General features: G+C 40.7%; 1 protein-coding gene across 1 annotated transcript in view; it reads left to right on the top strand.

Moving 5' to 3' along the window:
• Window positions 1–302: 302 nt before the first annotated feature.
• plxnc1 (plexin C1) overlaps window positions 303–24,265 on the top strand; it is a 33,946-nt gene continuing 9,983 nt past the window's right edge. The window contains exons 1-23 of the mRNA XM_085436051.1: window positions 303–1,398; window positions 3,666–3,788; window positions 4,567–4,701; window positions 4,776–4,876; window positions 4,951–5,056; window positions 5,135–5,300; window positions 5,564–5,666; window positions 5,842–5,917; window positions 6,372–6,413; window positions 6,534–6,667; window positions 8,334–8,513; window positions 9,674–9,797; window positions 9,942–10,112; window positions 10,205–10,369; window positions 11,244–11,352; window positions 11,469–11,567; window positions 14,690–14,793; window positions 14,906–14,947; window positions 15,032–15,156; window positions 15,620–15,818; window positions 20,098–20,244; window positions 22,942–23,110; window positions 23,543–23,643. Of these exons, the coding sequence (XP_085292177.1) occupies window positions 394–1,398; window positions 3,666–3,788; window positions 4,567–4,701; window positions 4,776–4,876; window positions 4,951–5,056; window positions 5,135–5,300; window positions 5,564–5,666; window positions 5,842–5,917; window positions 6,372–6,413; window positions 6,534–6,667; window positions 8,334–8,513; window positions 9,674–9,797; window positions 9,942–10,112; window positions 10,205–10,369; window positions 11,244–11,352; window positions 11,469–11,567; window positions 14,690–14,793; window positions 14,906–14,947; window positions 15,032–15,156; window positions 15,620–15,818; window positions 20,098–20,244; window positions 22,942–23,110; window positions 23,543–23,643 (3,726 nt within the window). The 5' untranslated portion in view covers window positions 303–393. The remainder of the gene's footprint in view (window positions 1,399–3,665; window positions 3,789–4,566; window positions 4,702–4,775; window positions 4,877–4,950; window positions 5,057–5,134; window positions 5,301–5,563; window positions 5,667–5,841; window positions 5,918–6,371; window positions 6,414–6,533; window positions 6,668–8,333; window positions 8,514–9,673; window positions 9,798–9,941; window positions 10,113–10,204; window positions 10,370–11,243; window positions 11,353–11,468; window positions 11,568–14,689; window positions 14,794–14,905; window positions 14,948–15,031; window positions 15,157–15,619; window positions 15,819–20,097; window positions 20,245–22,941; window positions 23,111–23,542; window positions 23,644–24,265) is intronic.

Here is a 24,265-nt window from a genome sequence, read left to right on the forward strand (position 1 = left end):
AACCTCAGTGTGCACCTGGATGAACATTGTCGTCCTTCAGTGTGTAACAACTTACTGAAGGTTCAACAAATGCTTTCTCATTCGCTGAGTGCTGTCACTGTTTAGATTTTGTTCAGGTTCTGCTGTCACACTAAACTGTACAGACTTGAGAAGATGGCAGAAAGTGAAGAAAACAGCTGAGGGAAAATATTAATGATGTTAAATCCTAAAATTAAAATCGGATTTTTCTATTAACTGGGCGTGCTTCCTTCCACTTTCAACACTTCTCTTTTCAGCAGAGGCGCACTGCGCTTTTACGCACGAGTTTAGAGGCACTGTGTCTCAGAGCAGAGTGCCATGCAGACCTTCAGTGCATGACGGTGTCTCAGGCACAAGTATCACTGCTGCTACAAGATGATCCTGCTGCTCGCTCTGCTTTCTGTTCTCTGGGGAAAACTGGGTCTGTGCCAGGAGGAGGATGGAGGCTTTACCTTTGATGGAAACATCCGCCAATTCGCCATGACCTCCAACACGGTTTACATCGCCACAGAGGAGAGGCTCTACCAGCTGAGCCACGACCTGACTCTGATCAACAGTCTGACCCAGAGGGGAATAATAAAGACCGGAAACCAGCAGGATGATGTGCAGTTTCACCGGGTTTCTGACACAGCTGAGGGGAACGCAACTTTCAGCATCAACGTGTTGTTGCCTTTTACAAGCAATGACTCTCTGATCAGCTGCGGTGTGACTGACGATGACTGCAGTTACTGCGAGGTTCTGGACCTGAAGAACATCTCCAACCTTCTGTACAGAGAACACATCCAGGTGGGACCTCTGAAAAGCAGCAGCAGGTCAGTCAGCTTTCTGGTGGATGTGAAGAAGAAAACTCAGACTGACACTTACATTCTGACCGCGATCCAACAAAACAGAGAAAAGCCCGAAAACAACAAGTGTGGTATCAATCAGAAGACTATCAACCTTCAAAATACAGATAACAAACAAGGTGGAGGTATATTTTCTATAACTGATAGAGCTTCAGGCACACCTCAGATCACAAGTAAAGGTGATGTGGAGTTTGTTGACGGGTTTCAGCTTAATTCAACCATCTATCTGTTCTCCAACGCGCTCTCAGCTCAAACAAACAGAGTCCGTCTCATTTGGCTCAAAGGCGAAAAAAGCAAAACTGATACACTCAAGTCTCTGCGGGGCGCAACTCTCAGTGTCTCTGACGGTGACAGCAGCAGACTCGTGGCCTCCTCGGTCATCCCGGGGGAGCAGCCGGTGCTTTGGAGCGGCGTGTTCAGTGTGGATGGAGGAGATACCGACACCAAGCTGATGGTGTTTGACATCAGCCCTGATTACAGCAGGAACACCGACAGAGATCCAGACTTCTACACCTCTGTGCCATCAGAAGTGACGGTGGGTCGCTGTATAACTTCTAAACATGTTCTGAATGGTTCCTGAATGTAGTTTCCATCTGTGCCTCCACATTTTCATGTGGACAATCATGAAAGCAAAATGTTCACAGAGAGGCAGATTACTTTATCACACAGTGTGGTCACAAAACTAGAAACATCAATCGATTCAGACTCAGTCTGCTACTTCACATAAACAGTTAATGTTAGGCTCAAACTTTCCCATAAAAAACACTTACATATATATATATATATATATATATACATACACAGTGGGGCAAAAAAGTATTTAGTCAGCCACCGATTGTGCAAGTTCCCCCACTTAAAATGATGACAGAGGTCAGTAATTTGCACCAGAGGTACACTTCAACTGTGAGAGACAGAATGTGAAAAAAAAATCCATGAATCCACATGGTAGGATTTGTAAAGAATTTATTCGTAAATCAGGGTGGAAAATAAGTATTTGGTCACCTCAAACAAGGAAAATCTCTGGCTCTCACAGACCTGTAACGTCTTCTGGAAGAAGCTTTTCTGTCCCCCACTCGTTACCTGTATGAATGGCACCTGTTTGAACTCATCATCTGTATAAAAGACACCTGTCCACAGCCTCAAACAGTCAGACTCCAAACGCCGCCATGGCCAAGACCAAAGAGCTTTCGAAGGACACCAGGAAAAGTATTGTAGACCTGCACCAGACTGGGAAGAGTGAATCTACAATAGGCAAGCAGCTTGGTGTGAAAAAAATCAACTGTGGGAGCAATCATCAGAAAATGGAAGACATACAAGACCACTGATAATCTCCCTCGATCTGGGGCTCCACGCAAGATCTCATCCCGTGGGGTCAAAATGATCATGAGAACGGTGAGCAAAGATCCCAGAACCACACGGGGGGACCTGGTGAATGACCTGCAGAGAGCTGGGACCAAAGTAACAAAGGTCACCATCAGTAACACACTACAACGGCAGGGAATCAAATCCCGCAGTGCCAGACGTGTTCCGCTGCTGAAGCCAGTGCATGTCCAGGCCCGTCTGAAGTTTGCCAGAGAGCACATGGATGATACAGCAGAGGATTGGGAGAATGTCATATGGTCAGATGAAACCAAAGTAGAACTTTTTGGTATAAACTCAACTCAACTCGGAAGAAGAATACTGAGTTGCATCCCAAGAACACCATACCTACTGTGAAGCATGGGGGTGGAAACATCATGCTATGGGGCTGTTTTTCTGCCAAGGGGACAGGACGACTGATCCGTGTTAAGGACAGAATGAATGGGGCCATGTATCGTGAGATTTTGAGCCAAAACCTCCTTCCATCAGTGAGAACTTTGAAGATGAAACGAGGCTGGGTCTTCCAACATGACAATGATCCAAAACACACCGCCCGGGCAACAAAGGAGTGGCTCCGTAAGAAGCATTTGAAAGTCCTGGAGTGGCCTAGCCAGTCTCCAGACCTCAACTCCCGCCCCATATAGTGGCGGGAGTTGAAAGTCCGTGTTGCTCGGCGACAGCCCCAAAACATCACTGCTCTCGAGAAGATCTGCATGGAGGAATGGGCCAAAATACCAGCTACTGTGTGTGCAAACCTGGTAAAGACCTATAGTAAACGTTTGACCTCTGTTATTGCCAACAAAGGTTATGTTACAAAGTATTGAGTTGTATTTTTGTTATTGACCAAATACTTATTTTCCACCCTGATTTACGAATAAATTCTTTACAAATCCTACCATGTGGATTCATGGATTTTTTTTTTTTGTTTTTTTTTCACATTCTGTCTCTCACAGTTGAAGTGTACCTCTGGTGCAAATTACTGACCTCTGTCATCATTTTAGGTGGGGGAACTTGCACAATCGGTGGCTGACTAAATACTTTTTTGCCCCACTGTGTGTGTGTGTGTGTGTGTGTGTGTGTGTGTGTGTGTATATATATATATATATATATATATATATATATATATATATATATATATATATATATATAACACAACACACAAAATCAAAGAAATTCTAAAGTTTTACTGAAGACACAAGAAAAAGGAGTCTGAATTATTTAAGCTGCTGGTATGTCTGCTGGTGCATGTGACAGACAAACTGAGTTTCACTGAATGATGTTTGACTTCATCACTATTTGAATATGTAGTTGAGAGCAGGGGTGTAGCACTGAACTCTGGGGCCTAAACATATGTGGGACCTTTTTCTGATCATCATCAGAAAAAGTTCTAATCTTAACATATCTACAATATCAGATTTGATGATCAGTGTGTTTGTTTCTCAGCCAAAGATCCTAAAACCTAAGGCAGTCCTCTTCAGGCACAGCTACATGACCTCTGTGCTGGCAGTGAGGCAGAGAGGCTGGATGGTTTTCTTCATTGGGACAGGAGACGGCCAGCTCATTAAGGTGTGTATGAAATGAAACATCTAAAGTACTTAGTTTACCAGCCTGATTTTAAGATGCCATTTCATCATCCTGAAATGCACTGGCTTCCTCACATGAAACAAACATGAAAGATAGTTCTGTCACCAAAATATATTTGTTGAATTAGCATCTATTCATAAAATCACGAACAACCATTGACCCAAGATAAATAAAAACCAAAACTTTTTAAGAGGCAAATTATTCATGATTTTTTAGCTTGCTTATTTGAACTAGTCTCATTTTATTTCATTGTTGAAGTCTGCTGCAAACTGCAGTCACTTGTGGTCCCTGTAGCTTCTTTGTGTGCTCTTAGTCTCACTGTGAGTTCATCTGTTCACACACTGCAAGGTTTTGTTTGTGGAGTGGAGAAATGAGAGCTGTGACCCTGAAAGCTCAAAAAGCTTCAACAAGTATTTTATCTAATATGACGAGAGCAAGAGATAGAGAAACAAGCTGAGAGGGATGTTGTCATGGTTTGATTTTTTTCGGTCATATCGACTCTTTGATCACAGTTTGTGATTAAGTCGGAAAGTTTGTTTTACAGATAAGAAATACCGACTGTTTCACAACATATACAGCAGATATCAGCATGACACTGAATCCAAGCAGCACAAACACATAAGAGCTTCTTATGAATGAGGGAAAACTTAAAATAAACAGCCTTTCATTTGGAAGATAGTGGTCAGAGAAAAATAAGCAATTGAAATGTTCATTAAACATAAAAACGTGAATTCTTATTTTCACAAATTCTTGTTGTCAGCTGTCTGTGGACAGGAACTATCACGCTGCCTGTCCCACGGTGCTCTACAGGACAAGTGATGATCGCAAAGTGTTTCCCAAATTACATCTGGATCCAGTGGGTCATAAACATGTGTATGTGCCATTTAGAAACCAGGTACTTAAATTATTTACTGATTATCTTAATGTCACATGTACCTGTGCTGCATTTTAAAGTGTTTGTTGTTCTAGATAAGGCGAGTTCCTGTGTCAAAGTGCAGCACGTACACAAGTGTGCAGGAGTGTTGGTCTGCACAGGATCCATACTGTGGTTGGTGTGGCTCTAAAAGCAGGTGAGAGAAACAACATGCAGCTGATGTCTCCAAACTATTCTGAACTTGGTGATCATTTCTCCTTCTTCTCCTAGCTGCACATTTGAAGATGACTGCACAGATTCAGACTGGCTGTCCATTCCTGATGAGTCCCAGCACAAAATGATTTCCCACAAAGTTGAAAAGGACACAAACGGACAGGTACAGCTTACAAACACACTCGGGACTGTGATCATTTGTGGCTTTCAGGTATTTCTCACACATGTTCTTCATTTTCAGATTTTACTAAAAATCCACACACACTTGACTGTGGGCCAGGAAGTGTCGTCCAACTTTACCTGTCAGTTCACTGCAAGGTCCAGCTCGATTTGTGCTTTGAATAACCCTCCTCCACAGTTCCCACAATGCACCTGCATCCTGTCTGATCGTACACTTCCTGCTGATGGTCAGTGAGTTTTCATAAATAATCCAACGAATGAAATACTTTGCAGTCAGACCTGCTTACTGATCTGCAACACTTCCCAAAAAGCAAAATAGAAACATTACAGAGCTGACTCTGACAGATGAAATATTCTTTACTAGTTGACAAATCTGAGCTGTTCGTTATTACAAACTGTTGCAACTCATTAAACATATATGTCTAAAAATTAGCAATTGAAGGCTATGACACTGATCGTGTTTTTTTTATTTATTTATTTTATTTAACAGGTCTGCATGTCACAGTGAAATTTAGACTTGGTTCAACACAACTGTCAGAACAGCTGAGGTTGACTAACTGCTCTGACATCAGTGGACCACCAAGTTCAGTCTTGTAAGTCCAATCAATTATAAAGATTATGAAGATGGATCACTAATAACACAACATTATGTGTCATCACCAAGTAAAATGTATTACTACTGAGGAGTCTCTTTGTTTTATGTTGTATTTTTGGACATTATCGTTTTCTTGATGATTTCAACACTAATATGTGATTGTTTCTCTTCAGGTGTCAGCAGTGCATCAAAGCTGGTTGTGGATGGAACACAAACAGATGTTCCTGGGCCGATCAAACAGAGATCAATGTAATAATTCATGCCTTTAGTTTACCTAGTTCAGGTTTTTCCTCATTAACATATTTGTTTTAATTTTATTTCGCTGATACCATTCTACATGTTTAGGCTATTTTGATGTATCTTTTTTAAATCTACTTTTGGGAATAAGAAAGTCTATCTTATCATATAATTAAGTCTTCCACTTTAAGTTTATATTACTTTTGAGATTTTTCAATCATTATTAAGGGTGGGTTGGTCTAATGTTCAAATATCTATTGCTTCTCAAAAGCAGCAATATTATATGCAATAATATGTTAAGTGATTATGACAACTCACAAATACCAATTCAGTTGCTTGACAAAAATCGTGATTAAATTCTTTCCTTGTAAATAAGACAGAACTTCCATTCTCATCAGTCCTACATAGTTTCTTTAGACAATGACAGTAAACCTGCCATATTGATTCCCTCTGCTTCCTCCTGCAGGACAGCGTTTGCCAAAATGTGCAGTCTGGGAAGAACTTCTCTGTGAGTCTGAACCTCAGTCCTCAAACTCATTGTTCCTCTGACACCTTATTCGTGTTCAAAGCTTCCAACATCAGCTGATGGCCGTGGATTAAAGCTGATCATTTTTTGTCTTACTGTCAGATCCCAGAGATCTCCTCCATCACTCCCAGTGTGGTGTCTTTCTACGGTAGAAACCACGCAGTGCTGTCAGGTCGTAACCTCGATAATGTGACTGCAGTGAGGATGCAGGCCGATACTGACTGTACTCCAAAAGAGTGAGTCACTTTACACTAGTGATGTGTCACTCGCGAACGAAATGGCTCTTAGAGCCGGCTCTTTGACGTGAACAACGCGAGCCGGCTCCTTATTGCAAGCCGTGTTTTTTTGTTTATCCCTTCTCTCACCCTCTCTCTCTCACACCATCTCTCTCTCTCGCACTTTTTTTCCGCTTCACTCCGCACGCGAGCCTTGTGCTTTCCGCTGGGATGAGGGGGGAGGGGTGGTAGTTACACTCGCAGTAGCGCAGGAACAGACCGGGAGGGAAAGAGAGAAAGAGAGCCAGGGACAACAACGTCACATTAGAAAGGTATAGTAATCATCCACAACTATTTTCAGTTGTGGATGTTAAAGGGTTCAGAAAGTTTATTCATGCAGGCCTATATAACAAAGAATGTGCATCTTCTTTTTGTTTTCATATTTTAATTTATATTTAATGGTGTTATGGTTTGCAGTGTTTTGTGTTGTTTCATTTTAAATTTGTTTAAAAGGAAAAAGCTGAAAATTTAAATAGTTAAAAGTTGTACTGTGACTAGTTGATTTTTGTATTACATTTTATTTATTACATTTTATGTGGAGTGAATAAATAAAAGTATATTTACGGTGGCCCCTAGAGACAAAGCACGTACAAACTCCAAAACACGTAAAAACTCCAAAACAAAAGACAACAGAAGTGCTCCAGGATGCTAGGCGCAGTGTTGAGCTTTTGTTACCTAGTGGCTACACAAGCCAGCAATTAGGAACGACTGGATTTGGTGTGTGGTAGTAACAGGTAAATGAACTTTTTTTTTAATTATTTGAATATATATGAGTGCTTGTGTATAAATACACAAACAATACACATATGCTTTCATGCTTTCAATTATGTAATTTAAGTGATCTAGGTAGCTCTGTTTTGGAAGTTCAGTTAACGCTAGAAATGTGTTTTGGAGTTTGTACGTGTTTTGTCTCTAGGGGCCACCACATATATTTATATATAAACATATATAAATAAAGCCACTTTTTTTTTACATTAGTAATTCCTTTTGTGCATAATTTTATATTATTGTTAATAATAAATCAATTAAAGCAACAAAACAACCTGAAGAGCCGGTTCGGAGCCGAAAGAGCCGGCTCTTTTTAGTGAGCGGAGCCAAAAGAGCCAGTTCTCTAAAAAGAGCCGGAAATCCCATCACTACTTTACACACAACTAATGCACAACTGATAGTTTGTGCTTTGGATACAAAGCACACAGTAAAATCTAGAGATTATTCCAGGGAAACACCACTCATACTGAAATATAGATTAAATGTTTGAAGTAAAAACAGCACAAATGTTTTCTCAGCATTGTTCTCAGACAGACCAACTGAGAGTAAACCCTGAAACTAAAGCTCACTGTCCTATTTTAGGATTTAAGGAATTTAACGTAAATTATTTTCACTGTTTTGTTTTGGGGTTTCTTCTGTTTTAATTAATGATCTTCTTCTTCGGGCTTTTGAGGGTTTTTTCTTTTATCACAATAAAAGTAACTTTGAAAAAACTACAAAACACATACTTTGGTAGTTTAGACTGGAATTTAGTTATGTTGTTGAAAATTTTGATACTCAGCTTTTGTCTGTTTTCAGTTTATGAGTATCATGATAATGTCAGTGATTTTTTTTCTGTGTCTGTGTGTGTTCTGGTCAGATCTTCTGTTTGGGGCAACACTGGTTTCAGTCTGACGTTCCACATTCCCAGTTCAAATATCAAAGGCGTGGTCAACGTATGTCTTCTCCTCCCAGATGGTCATTGCCATGGCAAAGCTAAAATCACCTACAGCTCATTACCATCATGCACCAATATTACTCCAAGCAGCAGCTGGATCAGGTGCATTTTTTCTACTGAAACCTCCAAATAACACATTAAAGTTATGACGGATCTCTTTTAGATATACACTTTAAAACAACTTATAATGTTCAATAAGCAGAGATGTGAAACTGAACATGATATATTGAGATATAATTGGAACTCTAATACCCATCATGGTAGAAGAGAATCCCAGTTACGAGTTAGGACAGGACTCTCTGGAGTCCAGGTGTTAGTGGTGGTGAAGATGAAATTGGTGGTTTAGATGGGGCTCTGATTGTACACAATGAGATGGAGATGAGGAGGTGGCAGGATCCACAAATAAGAACCTATAAGGCTGAAATGATAGAGAGGGGGAGGCTGAATGGCTCGGAGCAGGTAGGCAAGAAAATAACAGAATGTGAAAGTGAAGGCAATGTAAAGAAATCGACTCACAGCAGAGCTGCCAGGAAAGCAGGCACATGAGTAATTACAGATCTTCCTTATTGAACATAGGCTTTATTTTTAAATACTAAGACTTTGGCTGATGTCACACTGTCTCCAAATCCACCAATGAACCAAAGGTACCATTAAATAAACATGACACAGTGATGAAGAAAGCTTTCTATCTGTTTAGGATTTTAGCCTTCTCCTTTACAAGCGTTTGTCGATGCAGCTCAGAGGTACAGAGGTACTGAGTACTCCACTGATGCTACAACACAGTTAAAGTGACACATGTAATGTGTTGTCATCAATAAATTAGCTAAAGCAACAGTAGTGAATCGTGACAAAATTTCAGCAGAACTATTTTTGAGTCAAGACCTGCTGCTTTGACAGTAACTTAAATCGTATTTTTGAGATTTATTCTAGGAAGCAGCAGAGAAACCGTTCTGGGTCATCTGATGGGGAAAGAGAGCCACTTCCCAAAAAAAGTCTTTTGCTATAAGGCTACTTCCACTTTTAGTTGCAACTGAAAAAGGAAATTCTGTCATCTCAGTTTCTTTTTTCACCTTAAAAAGGAACCCCATTTTATTTAAGAGTTTGTTTAAAGCACCAATCTTTACCTAGGCATTGGTTTCTTAATGGTATGTATTCAGCTTTATGCCAACATAAGTCAACTAAAACTGAGAGATTTTAAGATTGATACAGTTAAAGACAAACACAGACATTTTAAATGTTCTCTGGTGCTCTGTGTCCTGCAGTGGGAAGAGGAAGATCACACTCACTGGGTCCCATCTTAACTTTGTTGAAGGGGTCATGCACAGCCCCACAATGCACAGCCCCACAATGCAGGAGGTCAGACTTCCCAGATACATCAGCTCTCAGGTACATTACACCTTCTATTACTGTTTAAGTTAACCAGCCATGTTATATCAAAAATTATAAATTACAGTGTGTCTGAATATGTGATGTTGCGTGCTGTTTTGGTCACGTCGTGTTGTCTTTTGTGTACATTTAATTTCATTGCAGAATCTCACCTATGATTCACCTGCAGCTCTGAGCATTTCTAGCAGTACTGTGTATTTGAAAGTAGCCAATGAAACCTTGACCTGCTCCAGAAAACTCTCGTACTATCCAGACCCTGAGTTTACCAGCTTCACAGCCACAAGGACAGGGAAAGATGTGCACATCACCATTCAGGTATTTTTAAATATACTTTTTTTTTTTTTATCATACATATGTATGTGTGGCATCAGTTCATTGAAATGTAGCCTTTGTTTTTCTTCATTTAGAAAAAAACAGACAAGCTGGAGATGACGATAGATGAGTTATCAGTGTGGGGCGTTGAAGACAAGCCAAAAAATTGCACCATGGAAGCCAAAGAAACCAGTGACAACATTGACTCTTTCACCTGTGAGATTAAAAGCTCAACCAACCCTGAATTTCAACAATTATTGGTAAATATTTCTTTCATGTTAACCAAACCAAATAGTTGTGTGGAGATGTAATGTCAGTTTCATTCTGGCAGTAGAAACATTTCAGTATTTTAGTACAGTAAAATAGGAATTAAAATTGTACTGAGAATGTTTTCACATAGAATTCATTAGGTATACTTGTTAACCTGCTCGTAAATGCAACCCTCCTACCAATAATATCATGGTAAAGCTGAACAGCTGAAATTCAAGCTCAGTGTAACTCTGAATGTGACATGGTTGTTCAGGCTAGACAGGCTGGTCTGAGTATTTCATAAACTGCTGATCTACTAGGATTTTCCAACATCACTTTTAGGGTTTAGAGAAAATGGACTGGCAAAGAGAAAATATGCAGTGAGCTGAAGGTTGCTTGGTGGAAAATGCCATGTTGATGTTAGAGATCAGAGGGGAATGGCCAGAGTGTTGTTAGGAAGACAACAGTAGCTCAATAAAACACTCATTACAATGAAGTATGATGACGAGCATCTCTGAACCTTGAAGCAGTTGGGGTACAGCAGCAGAGCACCCCACTCCTATCAGCTAAGAACAGGAAACTGGGGCAACAGTTTGCACAGACTATTATGGTGGAATTTGCAGCAACTGGGTGATAATATCAGCTCAGTATTGACTCTGTGGGGAATGTTTCCAGCACCTTGTTTATATTATTTTTTTTATTGCATATAGTTCTGACAACAAACTGGAACCCAATATGGAACTTGCAAACTATAACTAATGCAATGTGTGGCAAAAAACAAAGAAAAATCCAGTATGTAAACATGCAAGGCCTTTTTCCCAGTATAGTATGCTGTATGTGATTTGTTTTTGTTTTTTTGTTTGTTTGTTTTGGGGTTTTTCATAGATAAAATACGGAGACAAATCTGTCACACTGGAAAATAAAGATAAATCTGGAGTTTCTTATTTTCCGATGCTGATCCTTGTCCTGCTGCTGATACCAGCCATTATTACTGGTAAGAACACAATTTAGAAGTGAATTTTAGTCCCTAACCAGCCTATAAAAGGATGTGCAGGTCAACTCTTTAACAACCATACCATTCTTTTGCATTGCGCTATAATCTTGTTGCAGTGGCGTTATTCTACCAAAGACAACAGCAGAGGCTCGCTGATGAGATGAACAAGTTTGTGGAAGACCTTGAGCTCAACATCAGGAATGACATCAGACAAGGTCAGTCACAAAATCTCACAGCATCACTTTGATGTACAATTTATACTGCTCGAAAATTAAAGAAAAGCTTTTAAAATGCATGTCAGTGCAAGGAAAAAAAATCATGCTGGATATCTATAATGATATGGACTGGATGATGTACAGTATTATGAATGTATGCAAGTATTCGTATTCTCCATTGTTTGATCAACTGAAACATAATGTCCCAGAGGTGTTCTGTTGGATTTCGGGCAGGCGTGTATAGGGGTTAGTCAATGGTATCAATTCCTTCATCCTCTGTGAGCTGCCTGCTCATGAGGCCAGACATTGTCATGTACCATGAGGAACCTAGGACCCACTGCCCCAGCACAGGTTGACAATGAGTCCAATGATTTCTTCCTAGTACCAAATGTTAGTCAGGGTGCCATTACCTTGGGGCGACTGTGGCTCAGGGGGTTGGGAAGCGTATCTGTAACCGGAAGGTCGCCGGTTGGATCCCCAGGCTCTCTGTCCTGGTCGTTGTGTCCTTGGGCAAGACACTTCACCTACCGCCTACTGGTGTTGGCCGGAGGGGCCGATGGCGTGATATGGCAGCCTCGCTTCTGTCAGTCTGCCCCAGGGCAACTGTGGCTACAACTGTAGCTGCCTCCACCAGTGAGCGAATGTGAGAGAGAATGAATAGTGGCATTGTAAAGCACTTTGGGTGCCTTGAAAAGCGCTATATAAATGCAATCCATTATTATTGTTATTACCTAGCTAGTAGAGGTCTGTGTGCCCCTCTGTGGATGTGCCTCACAAGCACATAAGAAATATTTTGCACTGTCCGCTTCAGAAAGGTTTATCTGACAGAGGAAATAAATTTTCCACAGTTGTGCAACATTAAAAGGAAGTGAGGTCTATGTGAAGAGTCACCACAAAAACAAAGTTACCAGAAAAGTTACATTTGCAAAACCACATTCAAACTACTTGGGGCAGTTTTAGAAATAACCGCCGTGGACAGATGAAATATAATTAATTTAAATATGTCAGTTTGAGGTTCTGTATCAATAGATGAATGATTGTAAAAGGTCTGGACTGTAGTCGGGCCAATTCATCAACTAAAGTGAATTTTTATACCTTGAAGTCGTGCTGTTGTTATAGACCCAGTATGCAGTTTAGCATTGTCTTGTTGAAATGTTCAGGGAAGGCCTTACCTGACATAATCATGAATTACAGTAGTCCAGCCTAGAAGTAATAAATGTATGAACTGCAAGCATGAAACACGATGTTTCTAATGTTAGAGATGTTGTGCAAATTGAGAAGGTCTTACATTATATAATATTTGCACTGAAAGATATATCCTGGTTAAAACGGAGTCTAAGATTACTGTGTTACGGAAGGTAACCAGTATCTGGTTAGAGTACAACAACTTCAGTACTACTGTAGTTTTAAAAATGTCAATGGTCAGCATGATGGCATAGTCTAACAGCAAGAAGGTCCTTAGTATATCTAAATTTAAAAGCAGGAAATTAGAGGTCTTGCAGGTGTTTATGTCTTTAGCTCTTTATGTGGTTTAACTAATTGGTATCTGTCTGACATCACAGACAAATAAAGCTGATTATCATCTGCATAGCAATAAAAATGTATGCTATGCCTTCTAATAATACTGACTAGTAGAACTGGTCCTAACACAGAACTCTGTGGAACTCCTTAATTAACCTTAGTGTGTGAAGAAAATTCCTAAATTAGATATGATTCAAACCACTGCAGCGCAGCACATTTAATGCCTACAACATGGTCTAAACGCTGTTACAAAATATTGTGATCAAGAATATTAAACACTCCACTGAGGTCTAGCCGGACAAACATAGATATGACTCGACAACAAGATCATTTGTAATCTTCATTAATGTTGTTTCTGTCCTGTGAGTTCAGAATTCAGACTAAAAAAAATAAACCATTCCTCTTTTTGGATTGATTGATTATATCTAAGATCAAAATGTAAATTTATTGTTAGGACTTCTAGACATGGGATCTAATAGACACACTGACAGTTTGGAGGAAGTAATTATTGATGTCAACTCGGAAAAAAGGGAAAAATTAGCTAATATTTCTCTAACAACCTGCATCTTTTCTGTTGAATAAAATGTGGGCATCTGAAATATGCATATAATTGCATTCTGTTTTTATTTACATTTTAAACAGGTTTTTATTTTGGATATGTGTTTGTAGTTTGCAAGTTGTGAAATGACCCTACCCACACAGTGTACAGTTCTCATGGTTTCAGCTTTATTTTTAACCAAAAGCACTCTTTCTATTTCCGGCACAGTCTTGTAGCCCGGAACCAACTCTCTCCATGGTTTCCTCCACTACATGCTCCCTTCCCGCCAGTCTCCTCTGTCACTATAAAAGGAGACGGAGTCATTAGTCCCATCATAATCATGTGTCCCCTCTGACATCCAGCACCACCCCATGAGCTCACTATACCACATACACCACCAACGTTTTCTTGATTTTTACAATTCCTTTGCATGTAATCTTAAAATGTATACCTGGTTGCTTCGGTATTCATTTGCCCTGCAGTCCATAATGCAATAGGGATTTATGCTTTACCTGCCAGTATTGGCATTTAAAATACTTCTAAGAAATTAAGTAGCAGCTGTTAAAAAGTTTGCATTATTTATTTTTAGTTTTATACTCTGAAGTTTTCCTATTGTAATCTTTCAACATTATCTTCCAGGACACATTTGCATCTTGTTCTCTGCAAGTTCCAAATTATCGGAACTGCGTTTCATCGTATGTGATAAGTGCCTCAACTTTACCACATATTGGCCTGTATTTTACAGCTTCACTATCTTCAGGTTGCTTAGTGTCGCATACATAGAGTTCCTGTTTATGGTTTTTGTTATATAACACTAATAAGGCTGATGGTAAAACAGAATGACATTATAGGATGCAGTCATATGTGACCATTTTTGTATTAATCAGTGAATTGCAACACTGCACTGACTTAGACATTTTCACTACCTCTTTTCTGTGACCTGCAAGAACTTGCCTGCTTCACAAGTTCACTTTTCACCTGATAACATAGACATTCATGCTTTGTACTTTGTGCACGTAGCCTGTGGTTTATCAAGTCAGCTTCACTGGAGTGTCTTCCACAGGTTTTGTGGAGTTGCAGACAGAAAACGCTGATCTACTGGAAAATGTTGGAACAATTCCTTTCCTGGATTTCAAGCACTTTGCCTCCAGAATCTTTTTTCCTGAGGTGAACGAAGCTCAAAAGAAACCAAATGCTGATACGTGACAAGCTTATTCTGTGAACTGTGAAAAATTACCAATTGGTGTCAGTTTAGTAGAGCTGTGTTGTTGTTTTTCAGAATGAATCTTTGATGGAATCCTGTATCAAAGACATCAGTCAGGTAAGTTTTGACGTCATCTGTTGTTTGCAGTTGTTTTCATGGTTTCATTCCATCTGTCGTTATGTTATGTTATGTTATGATCAGGATGTGGTGAAGATTCAGCTTGATGAGTGTTGCCAGGGCTTGTCCAGGCTGATCCAGGACCAGCTCTTCCTCACCTCCATGGTGCATGCTCTCGAGGAAGAGAAGAGTTTCACCATCAAAGACAAGTCAGTTTGGCACTCTGTATTTTATGTAACTGCCTAATCTGCGATATATTTTGTTTTGTTTTGATGGGGGGGTGTCGCACTGATGATGTAGAACTCAAGACTACAGAAAACAACCAAAGTGGATGATAGCAGCGTTAATTCTTTCCAAGATTAAGACAACGTTATTCAAAACATGTAGCCATGTAAAGAGCTCCCTCAAAGAGAAAAGTTTACCGTTGTCAAAGTGTAAAATGAAGAGGTGCCTTTTTTTGATGGAAATACAAATGGTGCAAACCACTGGTTACACACAGATTAGACCAGAAAACACGTAAAGGAGCCTGCACAGTTTTAACCAAGATTACCTAAATGAATCTAGGATAATCTTGGTTAACCAAGATGGCTGGAAAAGAAACAGCTCAAACTCATGATGTGAAGCTCTGTCAATTATTCATCTCTAACTTGTTCCTTTAATTTTTTGTTTCAGATGTGCAGTAGCATCTCTGCTCACTGTAGCGCTCCACAGCAACTTGTCATACCTGACGGAGGTGATGGAGGTTCTGCTCAAGGATCTGATGCAGAAGAGCAGCAACGCTCAGCCCAAGCTGTTACTCCGACGCACTGAGTCTATAGTGGAGAAACTGCTCACCAACTGGATGTCCATCTGCCTCTACGGCTTCCTTCGGGTTTGTTGCTCTCAGTGTTTTATGTCTTTGCTGTTTTGCCTAAATTGAAAATTCAGCTTCTGACTTATCATGTTTTTTAATGCCCTTATTGTCTTACTTTTGTCAATTAGTGTATATTATGTGTGAGCCTGTTGCTGCATTAGCTGCTGCTGCCTAAACACTCCAAGAAATTATTGTAGTTGTTATTATGGATGTGCTACAGCCACAGACCCCAACCTGCATGCAAATGACAAACATTTAGTAATAAAGACGCAACAGGCTAGTTTTGGGAAGGCTGCATTAAGAATTGGTGACCCGTGATCATTTTGAGAGAGGCTGACAAACTGAGGAGATCAGCACAAGTGGTGCAAGTAGTTATTTATAGTGGTATGACCAAAGGCTGCAAGGGAAGTGTTTAGGGTGTGGTCTGGTTCCAGAAAAACAGTTAAATTATCTCCAGTAAGTTGTATCATTTAATGTTGTTTACTAAATTAAGACGTGCACTACAGGTCAACATAGCAAAGCAGCACTTTGTTCAGTTATCCAAACTGTACTGTGAAAACTGAAGAAGACACTCAAAGAAGAGAAAAAAGAAGAAGAAGAGCTCAACATAATGCCTGTAACATTAATGCTTGCGTCAGCATGTGGCTGTATGATTGTTCGCATGCTAACAATAGCGTTTATCTTAAAGAACAGCATCATTGTTTCAGTTCTTCTTACTTTTGATTCACATTTTTTCTCATTCAAATATTTTTTGAAACTTTTTTGGCTACAATACAAACTACAGAAAAACTCTATAGCTATTATGTAAAATATTAGAGCATTGAAACAATGAAAGTAAATCTTATGGGCTGTGAAGTGACATTCATGCTATGTATAGGTCTGAAGTAACACTTCAAACATCATGTTCAGTTTCCACATCCTCCGTTCACTTACTTTAGCCATCGCTAAAGGAAACATCGCCGTGGTTACCAGTGTTGGGAAGGTTACTTTTAAAATGTATTCCACTACAGATTACAGAATACATGCCCCAAAATGTATTCTGTAACGTATTCCGTTACGTTACTCAATGAGAGTAATGTATTCTGAATACTTTGGATTACTTAATACATTATCATGCTTTTTACAACTACGTGAATGTACTATTGCTACGTTATTTATTACTGTTACTGAAGGTCCGCGGCTCCGAACCGTAGTAAAGGGACCTCTGGCTAATACGGCGGGGTCCCTGTCGGCTCGTAGCCGAAAACTAGCTTTACTTTGTTGTGTGGGTCAAGTTTGCTTGCGTGAGACAGAGAGAGGCGTTGAAAGGCTGCTCCAACGGAACTTATTGTTTGGGAGGAAAACACAAACACAGTGTACAGTCGAGTCTTAATAGCTTACTTACAACTGGGCTCATCAGGCACTCTTCTTGGCTGCAGTGGTTATTATTATATTTACATGCTTCCAGCTCCCGTTTTTGCTCGATGACAGCTCGTACTTTTCGAGTCTCCTTTTTCTCGTTCCTCGCGCTCACAGACACATAACGTGTATGGTAGTCCATTCTCCCTGCAGCACGGACTACACTGACCATGAGGCTACATTCTTTAGGGCGATGCCGGTGTTGTGCCAAAAAGTGATTGTCTGCCAAAAACTGATTTCCGGTATTTGCCAAAAACTGATTGCTCGTATTTAAACTGCTATAAGTAACTTGTTGGGCTATAATATGTGAAACATATGTCAAATGCATCCCTCATGGATGACACATACATACATTATATATATATATATATATATATATATATATATATATATATATATATATATATATATATATATATAATAAAATATACAAAGGGGATAAATAGAATAAATAGGAATAAAAAATAAAAATACAAGTGAATTGCACATTTCAAGTATTGAGTCTATTGCACTGTTGACTATTTACAAAAAGTATTGCACAAGGTATTGTACAGTGAGGTGAAGAGGCACTACAGCTTAGTTGTTCCCCCCTCCTTTGTCCTCCTGTTTCCCCTCCCTCTCCCCTCCAGAGAGGAGTTAAACAGTTTGATGGCGTGTGGGACAAAGGAGTTTTTAAGTCTGTTAGTTCTTGTCTTGGGGAGAAGCAACCTGTCACTGAACAGACTCTTCTGATTGTTTATGGCCGTGTGCAGAGGATGCCCAGCATTGTTCATAATGTCCATCAGTTTCTTTAATGTCCTTTTCTCTGCCACTGTCACCAGAGTGTCCAGCTTCATGCCGACCACAGAGCTAGCCTTCCTGATCAGTTTCTCCAGCCTGGATGAGTCCCTCTTTGCTGTGCTGCTCCCCCAGCACACCACAGCATAGAAAAGTACTCCAGCAACCACCGACTGGTAAAACATCCTCAGGAGCTTCCTGCAGATGTTAAAAGACCTCAGCCTCCTGAGGAAGTACAGTCAGCTTTGGGCTTTTTTATACAGGTGCTCTGTGTTGCATGACCAGTCCAGTTTATTGTCCACCCACAGCCCGAGGTACTTGTACTTGTTGACCACCTCCACCTCCTCCCCCTCTATCTGAACCGGCAGTGGACCTTCTCTGGACCTCCCGAAGTCCACAACCAGTTCCTTAGTCTTTGAGGTGTTGAGTTGCAGGTGGTTTGTGTGACTCCATGCGACAAAGTTCCTCACCAGACTTCTGTACTCCTCTTCCTGATCATCCCATGATGGCCGTGTCATCTGCAAACTTCTGAATATGGCATAATTCAGAGTTGTAGCAGAAGTCAGAGGTGTACAGGGTGAAGAGAAGAGGGGACAGCACAGTTCCCTGTGGTGCTCCTGTGCTGCTGACCACAGTGTCAGACGTGATGTCCTTCAGCCTGACGTACTGTGGTCTGTCGGTGAGGTAGTCGGAGATCCAAGCCACCAGGCAGGGGTCCACCTCCATCCTGTTCAGTTTTTCCTGAAGCATACAGGGCCGGATGGTATTAAAGGCACTGGAAAAGTCAAGAAACAGTATCCTGACCGTGCCTTTTCCCCCATCCAGGTGTGAGTGGGCTCTGTGTAGGAGGTACAGGATGGCATCCTCCACTCCGACACCCGCCTTGTATGCAAACTGTAGTGGGTCCTGGGCATGTTGTACCTGTGGTCGGAGGAAGTTGAGGAAGAGCCGCTCTAGAGTCTTCATAAGATGTGACGTCAGTGCCACCGGTCGGAAGTCATTCAGCTCATTGGGCCGGTTCTTTTTGGGGACCGGGACGATGCAGGATGTCTTCCATAGGGCGGGCACTCTCCCCAGTCGCAGACTGAGGTTGAAGACTCGTTGTAGCGGCTCCCCAAGTTCAGCAGCACACGCCTTTAGCATCCTAGGACACACCTTGTCTGGGCCTGCTGCCTTTCTGGAGCGAAGCTTCCTCAGTTGCCTCCTGACCTGATCCACTGTGACACTGGGAGATGTTTGGGAGGAGGGGAGGGGGGGAGATGTCTTGCTGCTGAGAGAGGGATTGGAGGAGGGGGGTGTCATGGTGTGTCATAAAAGGATAAAGGACCAGATTGGTTATAATGTAAGTACAATAGCAGAGAGTTGTAAAGATACTTGAAAAACAGATATTGTTTTAATTCTCTATATAACCCCTTTGTAAACCCTGTTCACCGAAGTCTATTTACGAACATACGTAAAGATATTACACATAAAAAATACACAGAAACATTGGAAATCAGTTTTTGGCAGACAATCACTTTTTGGCACAACACCGGTATCATTCTGCCTATTAGCTTAGCACAACAAAAAGGCGCTCTCTCACCCAGGAAACACACAGGCAGAGTGAGAGAGCGTCACCCTGTAACCACGGCAACCGTAACGCTGCCGCCTGGAACAACAGAACGTAGCTGTCAAACAAAACCCAAACAGTCCTGACCCGCGACAAAATGAAACAGGAAAATACCGCAGTGTAATCCATTTATTTCAACAAAGTAACTGTATTCTCAATACCACCTTTTTAAACTAACTGTAACGGAATACAGTTACTCATATTTTGTACTTTAAATACGTAACAGCGGTACATGTATTCCGTTACTCCCCAAAACTGGTGGTTACAGACATTAGATCTGCATTATTCTGTCAGTTTTGTAAAAAAAAAAACAATTATAACTGCTGAGTATGTTTTATTTCTCTGTGACAATATGTGATACACGTTTAGTTACATCAACTAATCAGAGTGAGCTATAAGAAGCCACCAATGCTTCTAGCTAAACTTCTCTGCACTGACCAACAAAAGTTTCTTTATAACGTTGCCTCAGCTTCTCTCTTGACAGACTGAGTTCCTGTTTCTGATTTTCCACAGGAAACTGTTGGCCAGCACCTGTTCCTGATGGTTAGCGCCCTCACGCAGCAGATTGCAAAAGGCCCAGTGGATTGTGTCACAGAGAAAGCGCTGTACACGCTCAACGAGGACTGGCTGCTCTGGCAGGCTCAGGACTTCAGCTCGCTGGTACACAACACACTCTGCATAACAAAGTGCATGCACAACTGAGTCACACCGTGCATGAAAGCAATCGTCTGACAGCCCTTCACAAGTTTGGCAGTTGTGCATGTGGAAGCAATATTTAATACTTCCTTATATTAGTTCTGTTTTTGCTCCCTTAGTTTGGTAAGTTCAAACCTTGCTTTAACTTGTTGCTGACATACGGTAACCCAGAAGTCATTTAAATATTCTCTTGTGCATGTGTTGGGGAAAGTGATGGCAAATAAAAGCACAACAGCACACAGCGGTTCTAGATCAACACCCCAAGTGTCCTATTCTAATATGGCGTGGGACACTGTCATGTCTTTACTTTGTTTTCAGGGTATCTTTCTAAATTTCTTGGGTGTTGTGCAAGAGACCACTCTTAAAACAGGGCGAGTCAATCACACTAATAAATCTACTGCTTTTGTTTTTTTATTTTCTTTAAGGCTTGTGAACTTGTGAACCACATGAAACTGAAAAACAGCACCCTTTCAGCATGCACGCAAGTGTGATATGTTTGCTGTGGTGACAAGAAACTAGATATAATCCCTTGACGAGCGCCCCAGTGAATGTAGGCCCAACCTGCAACTCTAACAAATGAGACGTTGCACATTGCCAAACAACACACTCGAGGTGCCGTTTAAGGAAGCATGCACTTACACTTCTGATTAAAACATTGAATTCTAGGAAGTGGAAGATCTCTGCGAAACATAGATCAAACACACCAATAAACCCGCATTCTGGTACAACATGCTTTGTGGGACACACCCTACCTGATAAGGTAGAGAAGACACCAGTACTTGCTTGGTTGGACCTAATTTTTTTAATTTGGTTGTTATGGGCAGTAAAATGAACTCAGACCTGGTTTAACACCCAGATTAAAATACTAGGTATGTTTCAGTTTTTAAAATTAACATAGCATAAAATAATGACTATAAAAGGAAACCTGGACAGGTAAATAATACATGTGGTTCATTCAGTAGAGCACATCGCCTACTAATTGATTGGTTGGTGGTTAGAACCACAGCTCCCCTTGTGTGCATGTTATAATAACCTTGTGCAAGGTGCTGAAAACCTAATCGCCCCGATTCATGCATCTGAGATTAATTACTCAGCATCTTAGGAACTTTTTAAGTACTACCGTGTACCATTTTAAATGTAAGGGAGTCAGTGCCTGATTTGGCAATAACATAAAACGTAATAAGAATGTTTGCCCTTAACTGTACTTAAACAATGTAAACGTTTTCTAGATGAACAGTACTGCATTGTTGTTTCTGTTGTTTAGCTTGAAGTACTGAAGAAAGTTGCATCTGAGTCAAATCTGAAGTTGCACCCACAGTCTTGGAATGAGCCAGATTTCGTGAAGCTGTGGTTTCATACAGTCATTTAGTGAATAAAACCCAAGGATGGCATTTTCCTAACCTCAGCTTTGGTTGTTATTTGGTGACAAATCTTTTTTAAAGTTTCAGGGGCTTTAATGTTTTAACGGGAAGCATGAGCACAACCTGCCAGCTGTCTTGTTTTTAATCCCATGTTCGAAAGTAAATGCAGTAGCTTCACATGTTTTTACTTTGACGAGATTCTGATGGATGATAATTTTCTGTACATTTTGCAGTCTATTGACAGTGCATTATAATAGAGCTGGATCATTCTTCAGACTCTTAGATTTTAATCTAATCTGACAAACCACTGTCTCACTTTAGAGCTTATTTCTGTATATTAGATGACACATGCATTAGCCACCAGTTTAAAGGAAATCAGAATAAAGATAAGCCCTTCCTCATTATCTCTGCAAAGAATCAAAGATGCTGTTAAAGATATTGCAGCTTTTCTTTCTTTGAAACTTTTTTTTTTTTTAACTCTTAACCAGTTACCAAAAGTTTGCACAATAGGAATTTTTTTGTGATTTGTTGATGAGCATGAATTCAGTTGTGTGCATGCTGGTGGCATTACTTCCAAATGTTGCTTATTTGTGAGTTACTCTGAGCACAAAACTAGATAAAGTTTATCTGTTGTGTTAAGATTGTGGCCACTAAAGAATATTTCATTACTTCTTTTTTTTTTTGCCTTGAGAAACTCTTGGGTTGCGTTTGCTGAATTCTTCGGGTGATTATCCATTTGCACTGTGGAGCTGATCTAATCAGTTTTGTAGCATCCTGTTTCTTCTGTCAGCAGTCACATTATTGATAAACACTGGTCATATGGTTCCACTGGTAGCCATACATGCTCACAACATACCTCCACCATTTTTGACAGATGTGGTGTGCTTTGGCTTGAGGTTGTCCTTGAGTGTAACCAGTGATTTGCACCTTGCTGTAAACCCTCTGTATTTCCATTCATGAGAGCATCTCTTGATTGTTGACTTGCTTAGATGTGTCAAAGTTAGCCCACTTTGTATCAACATCTCTTTGGAAATCATATAGAGGTTTGACTGAATAGCTATCAGTTGCAACACTTAGAATCAACTCCATATGGGCATCAGTTTAGCTCATTGGTTTGAAATGGCAACTATACAAAGTTCAATGGGTTCTAGTCGAACCTAGGGCCCTTTACTGTGTGTTTGCCCTTTGCCTGTCTCACTTTCCTGTTAAATTCCCACCTTTCCATTTATTAAATGGTGAAATATTGCTGGTAATCTGGCAATACAGAAATGCTAACGATTACTATTTTTTCTGCTTACAGAAGCTCAAAGTGCTGTTTGCTGTGGGCACTGACGGGGAGGTGAGTGAGCCTCTGGAGGTCATCGTCCTCGACTGTGATACAGTGGAGCAGGTCAAAGAGAAAATTCTGTCCAGCTTCAAGGCCAAGTTTGGTTTCCCCTACAACATTCCCCTGAGGGATGTCTGCATAGGTAGGTATCAGATCCTGCAAGAAGTGATAATAGCATGTCTTTAGCATGTCTTAAGTGATAAGTGATTTGCATCCACCAACCAGGTTTGAAGTGGTATAAAGAGGCAAGGAACAGATACACATACAGAGATTCCTTTATTTACTGAATCTTTTTTACTTGCCCTGTATATTTGTTACGTACATTAAAAATCTGCATATTATGTCCAAATTTAGGGCTTAAGAGCTGCAGACAAAGCGGAGAAGCTGCTGACAAAAAGCTATAGAATAAATGTAGCTTACATCTTAAGCATGTTGCACTGTTGAAGATGGTTTGACCTTTTGTTTTTATGCTTTTGCATCAAAATGAACAGTTAGATTATAATATTTACTGCTTATGTTGTCACTGTTCCTTGTTTTACAAACTATCAACACCTTCTGTTACTATTCCCACCAGAGTATGAGAAGAATGGATTATTCCTTCCTCTTGAGGAAGTTGATGCAAGCTCAATGGTTATTGGGGAGGTGACAATGCTCAACACACTCAAACACTACAAGGTGAGGAAATATTATGTATCTCTATCTATCTACCTACCTACCTACCTACCTACCTACCTACCTACCTACCTATCTGTGAAGCATGACCCTGATGGTAAGTGCGTATGTCGGATGTGCCACGCAATGCTCAATTTGTGGGAACAAGTGCGTTAGTGCAGTTAGCTTGTTAACGTGTTGACGCTGTCCAGCCCCACGCACGGGGCGATCCGCAGTAAATTCTTAACGGAGATTTGCCGCGTTATGGCGTTAATGTCATTTTAACAAGATTAACGCTGACAGCACTAGTGGGAACACAACGCCCGAAAAAAGTTTGCCTTGTAATTGGAAGGTTGCCGGTTTGAGCCCCGGCTCCAACAGTCTCGGTCGTTGTGTCCTTGGGCAAGACACTTCACCCGCTGCCTACTGGTGGTGGTCAGAGGGCCCGGTGGCGCCAGTGTCCGGCAGCCTCGCCTCTGTCAGTGCGCCCCAGGGTGGCTGTGGCTACAATGTAGCTGCCATCACCAGTGTGTGAATGTGTGTGTGAATGGGTGGATGACTGGATATGTAAAGCGCTTTGGGGTCCTTAGGGACTAGTAAAGCGCTATATAAATACAGGCCATTTACAACGAATATGACTGCACAT

This window comes from Copadichromis virginalis, linkage group LG17, assembly GCF_057382275.1.
Source record: "Copadichromis virginalis isolate Kocher_CV1m ecotype Utaka linkage group LG17, C_Virginalis_male_GT1.1, whole genome shotgun sequence".
Taxonomy (NCBI): domain Eukaryota; kingdom Metazoa; phylum Chordata; class Actinopteri; order Cichliformes; family Cichlidae; genus Copadichromis; species Copadichromis virginalis.